Below are 5,853 nucleotides of genomic sequence, written 5' to 3'. Positions count from 1 at the left end.
AAAGGTAAAGCCACACAGAATTGTTGCATGAGAATGCTTTAGCCTTTGTTGCTAAGATGCTACATAGCTTGCAGTTTGAAATTAAGGCATGTCTTTCTCCATTAACAACAAACACATGGGCAGATGTTACCTCCATCTCCAAATATCATTATTTCTTCTTCCTGAGCTGCATAGAAGGACAGATTGCCTTCTGCCGCCATTGAACCTTTGACCTTTTTGTTTTTATATGGGCCCAAAAAGCACCAGGCCAACCTGACAGCCTTGAATGTTCCTTGGCTGGTAAGGCTTGTGTGGTGACATTCAACAGTCTCCCAGGAGGGGGTTTTCTTGGCGCAGACTCTGCGTTTTACAAGGTCCCCCAGACTCAGGCAGTCCACAAGCAGGTGGGGATAATAATTAAGTATGATTACAAGACATTAATCCATCCAAAGAGTGACAGCCACAGCTGCAGCAGCATTATACAGGCCCTGCAGGTGACTCCCAGCAGGCTCGGCAGCAAAGGCAGGCATCCTTTCAGCAGCATTTATATTTCAGTCAGTGTTTTGATTCGGCACAGACTTCAAAAATGATGCAGCACCATGAAGGAAAAGCTAAAGCAGTCTAATGGTTAAGATGCAAAATATATTCATTCAGTCTCTTTTTTTCTATCACAAACATTTTCTTTCTTTTTTAAAAAGACGTATTTTTACGCTTTAATTTTATCTTAAATGGAAGTTGTAAACAGGCCAAAAAAATCACACATCTTTTAGAAATAAGATCTGTTTTCCTGGCCTTGGTTAAAAACAGCTTCGTTTTCTGCAGAAATATATTTAGTTTTTTCCTGTGAAAAGACAAACAACTAAAAAAAGCACTAAGTCCAGCTGGTTCTGATTTCCACTTTTTAAAACATTAATTTGCTGTACAACACATCTGCTATTCTTAGCAAAACAAAGTTTGGATCATAAATCATCTCTGTCCTGTTTTCCTTTCATGATGTTTTAATACATTTTGTTGACACAAAAAACAAAAATGCCACATAAACAATGAGTTAGCAACTAAACGGGCTCAGACTAATTAGCTACTACCTAGCTTACTAGCTAATGAAGCTAACTGCTTAATTTAAACTTATGGTTGCTCAAGCTACCATTAGCTTGAGTATGTACCATGCTAATACATACTCAAGCTATGCCAAGTTAGGCTACTCATGCTATCAGCTAGTCAGTTTGGCTGCTGGTTAAGCTAACAGCCATCTTGCTATGCAGCAAAATAACCTAAACATTATCAAGACAATAAATAAGAACACTTTCAGAAATAGAGAGGTTTCTTCCTACAGCAGTCCTAAAATGCAAAAAATATTAAATTTTTCAGAGTTGCCCTCATTCAACATATATAAAACTTACTTTTGAAAACCTAATACGCTTATTGTTTGACAAATCATCCAATTTGGGCCTTTTCTACAGAAAAAGTCGTATGTAAACTTCACCATTTGAAGAATTACCTAAACTCTGGTTTAAGACACTACTTTTGCTATGAAGGATAAAAAAGGCAAGTTTGCTATTGGGTAATTAGTGGGATAAGGTCCTTCTATATCCATCAGCAGTGGCTGACAGCTGGAAGCTGTTAGGCATGTGAAAATGGATTTCTTCTCACTGTGAAACTAATTATGGACATACTAGCTTAGTGGGAGATTTCGGGTTTGGGTCTGCAGCACAACCCACGGCGTGTGCATAGCTAACAGACACATCGGCAACAGGTCAGCCCAGATCATGGCTCAGAAATTTAAACTGACCAGGAACTTTACACATTAAACAAAGGCAATGGAAGAAGTTTGAGAATGCCTTGCATAAGTATTCCTAAACTTTTATCTTTTTCAAATGTAAATAGATCAACACAAAGTGAAGTTAGTGTTTCACCAATTCAAATGTAAGACTTTTAAAGATCATAATAAATGAAATTTAAGACCTATATCTCTAGAGAAATGTACAAACTTCGTCCAGCCAAGTGACGATAAATTTATCCATGACACGTGAATAGCTAGCTACTTAGCTAGTTAATTAGCTAGCAAGCTAGGTAGTGGTTCCCTTGCATGGCTACTAATTAGTGTGGGCTCGTTTAGTTTCTTACCTATTGCTGTTATGTTGTGGCTTTTGCACTTTGGGTCAACAAAAGGTAAAGCCATACAGAATTGTTGCATGAGAATGCTTTAGCCTGGGTTGCTAAGATGCTACATAGCTTGCAGTTTGAACAGCTTAAATTGACTAGCTGTTAGTATGAGTACCCTAACTGGGCATAGCTTGAGTATGTATTAGCCTAGATAGCTGTTAACTTGAGCAATGATTAGCCTGAATTGATAAGTTAGATTCATTAGCTAGCTAGTTGTTGTCTTGCATAGTCGCTAATTAGTGTGAGCCTGTTGTTGTTGTTGTGGCTTTTACACCACAAAACATATTTAAATATCATTAAAGCAAAATAATCCATGCTTGAGAATGTTTTAGCCTGGTTTGCTATGAAGCTGCGCAGATTACCGTTAGAAGAGCCTTTAAGATGACTAGCTGTTAATATGAGTAGCCTAACTAGCCATAGCTTGAGTATTTATTAGCCTGCCTAGTTGTTAGCTTGATCAACCATTAGCTTGTAGCTTACAGTTTGAATACCCCTTAAAGTGACTAACTAGTGATCTGGAACTAACTAGCAAGTGTATTAGCAGTGAGTTACTGATAAAGTCATACACAATATGTTTGAATGCGAGGCAAAACAACAACAAAAAAAAACCTGAATATGCAATTAAATAGTCCTGACAAAACAAAATTTAAGACCAGTGCTTAATGTAGTTAAGAAAATTCTGAGATTAAAGTCAGAATTCTGAGAAATAAAATTCTGAGAAAAAAGTCAGAATTTTGAAATTAAGGTCAGAATTTTTTGTTTATTTTTAGTACCTCTAATCCTCTTCTGTATTCTTTCAGCTTAATCACAACATGTTTTTGTGTGTATTTTTTTTCTTTTGGTCTGGTTTATGAAACTGTTGTAAATGCTGTTGTAGCAGGAAACTGAACACTTCACCAGAGTTGTTGTGAAGTGTTAAATCTCTGTTCTTGGGCGTATTATGGCCTTTAAGGTTCTGGTTTTGCACTTTAAGCAGCTCCAGAACATTTCTCTACATCATATTGCATGTGTGAGGATGAATCCATCATCATTTCACTCTTAAAGCTTTTTAAAAGTCTTCCTCACCTGAATAGCACGTCTCTAACTGGCTGCAACACATAATTCAACCCAGTTGAAGTGAAAAGCGTCTTAGAAATGCTTTTCATTTTGCTTCTAAACCGAGGCTAAATTGGATGATAAAAAGCTGCCTTCGCTTTTAAAGTTTCGGTCAGTTTTGATATTGCAACTTCATTATAAATTGCAGACTTTTTAAAATTAACTGAATTGTTCATTTGAACTGCAGATGAATGGAGGTATTCAGGTTTGTCCTTCACAGCCTGAAAAAGCTGCCTTTATTTATCCAAGGCTGAGCTTTGCTGCTGAACACACCTGGGTCTGATTTGCCCATTCATCTTAATAAAAACTTCTTTTTTTTGTCAAATTTAAATCTTCCTCTCGCTCTATTTTTTTGTAATACAGTGCAGATTTTCTGTTGGACTGGCCTTGAGATCCAAAAAGAGAGAAAAAGTTAAATTGCAGCCCACTGCTTCTTAATTTTAAAAAAGAACATACCATTATTAATAATAAATCGCATAAAGAAATGCAGCACCAAAAGAAACAATTTCATGGTGGTCTGGGAAATAATGGCACTTAATAAGAGCAAAATGATTGCAATTTTTCTGTCTGATTAATTCAGCCGTGCTAATTACTTTTTTTTTTTTTTTACACCACTGAGAAATGCTAATTATTTTTACTTATTGAGTCATTATGAGAGCTTGCGAGGAGAAAAACTTGTGAAATCAAAAGCAATGTGACACCCATGAAGAAATGTGACATGTTTACATTCCAGAGCACCTGCAGGAAGTCATTTATAATCCTCATTCTTGTTCAAACGTGAAGAAACATGTCAATTTATTGAGCAAAAACCACAAGAATGAAGGGAGAATATGCCTAATAAAGACAGAAAAGATAAAAGCGGTACCAGTTCTCAATATTAAAGGAACAAAAAGGCAAAAATATTTCCCAAAAGACACCAAATTAGGAAATAATTCACTCCTACTTTAAAAAAGAAAATTAATCCAAAAATCAGGAAGCAGAAATGTTTCTTCCCTCTTTTCTTATTCAACACAGATTTTGTGGGTTTGCTTCTCTTGGGTTTTACAGCACAATTGCAAGCTGTCACGGAGTGTAAAATGTCCTCTTAGGAGCAATCAAAAACAAATACAGGCCTCAAATAAAACTCATTTCACACATGCAGGTCGTGCTTGGTGGCGATTTTCGGTCTGATTGAGTGACAATTTAAACCCAGCTAATTTACCAGCATGAATGTTTTTAACAGCGTTATAAAAAGATTCATGTTGGCCTCTTTCTTTTGACACGGAAAAAGCCATCTGGTGAAAAACTGAGGTTCACAAAGCAATGTTTGGAAATGAAGTTCAACAAAACTGCTAGCTGGGCAGTTCGCCATTTTGTAACTTAGTTTCTTTTTTTTTTTTGGTTGGTTTGTCCTCAAATTTTGGGAAGAAGAAAGCCGGAACAAAGTTTTGGGCTTCCCAATAATTTGATTCAACGCCCTACACAGTTTTCATGTGACGTCACACTACTGCAGCTGACGGACATCTTGGTAGCCTACCATTTTGTAAATTAGCTGTTTTTGGTTGTTTTGTCCTCAAATTTTGGGAAGAAGAAAGCCAGGACAAAGTTCTGTGCTTCCAATGAATTGATCCATTGGAGTAATACATAGTTCTCATGTGATGTTACACTTCTGAGAACTGTGTAGCTGACAGCCATCTTAGTAGGCAAAATTGAGTATGCGTGACTATCGAGAAATATTCATTTAAATGCACAAAGCTTTCGTGATGGACAAACAGATGTTTCAACCGTGCAGACGGTTTGGCAGGATCTCAAACAATGAGTGCTGAACTCTCCAATCACCTTTATTCCAGTTAAAATATATACATATTTTATACATATAATTTTTTTTTTAAATGTCTTTTCTGTTCATGATTTAATACATCTCTGCAGTGGTTAGTTTCGATATGCTATGCTAACTTTTACAAGGTAAAGACTTGCTCAGACACCAGTGATATATTGTAATAATTTTGAGAAGAAGGCAATTGGTAAGAAAATTATCAGTGATATTCACTGTAATAATTACTGCAGAAGTAGCAAATACTCTCCCAGTCACCAGAATCTTATTATTAAAGTGAAGACTTGGTACGTCCTTTACAAAGCCGTTGAAACACTGATTGTATGCATCCATGAGTTTTCAATTCAAATTCATTTAATCAAGGGTAACACATTAAATAATGTGACATTTTAAAAACAGAGTAACCATTGTTACAGGACTTGTATCCATACACTAATTTACAAACCTAGTCCTTGGTTGGACCGTTTTTAAAAGACAGTGAAATTAAAGTTAAAGTTTCCTGTCACACACAGACAGACAGCTATGCTGAATTTTGCTGAAAGTTGGAGAGAAGATGAGGAAAAAAGTGGAAAAAAATTACAATATTGACAAATTTTTTAAATCATAAATTTTAAATGATATTTTATCATAAAATCTAATCTGTTTTCCAATCATTGTTATAAAATATGTTAAAATAATTTACTGAAATGTTATTGTCGTTAATCTTTCTGACAGTCAAACTGCTTTGTTCCTCAAGCCGGCATAGAACGGAAGTTTCTGGAGAAAAAAATGAGGGCTTCGCTGAGGTTGCTAGGTAACGGGCC

At 36.0% G+C, this 5,853-nt stretch overlaps 1 protein-coding gene across 1 annotated transcript in view; it reads right to left on the bottom strand.

Annotated features, from left to right (window-relative positions):
• Positions 1 to 200, bottom strand: part of LOC106947150 (uncharacterized) — a 24,058-nt gene extending 23,858 nt beyond the window's left edge. The window contains exon 1 of the mRNA XM_015031976.1: positions 131 to 200. Coding sequence (XP_014887462.1) covers positions 131 to 200 — 70 coding nt within the window. The remainder of the gene's footprint in view (positions 1 to 130) is intronic.
• Between the last annotated feature and the right edge of the window lie 5,653 nt (positions 201 to 5,853).

Source organism: Poecilia latipinna, unplaced genomic scaffold (assembly GCF_001443285.1).
Source record: "Poecilia latipinna isolate Pla-1442-1.1 unplaced genomic scaffold, P_latipinna-1.0 Scaffold226, whole genome shotgun sequence".
NCBI lineage: Eukaryota > Metazoa > Chordata > Actinopteri > Cyprinodontiformes > Poeciliidae > Poecilia > Poecilia latipinna.
The sequence above is the reverse complement of the archived record's forward strand: the minus strand, read 5'-3'. Positions and strand labels throughout refer to the sequence as shown.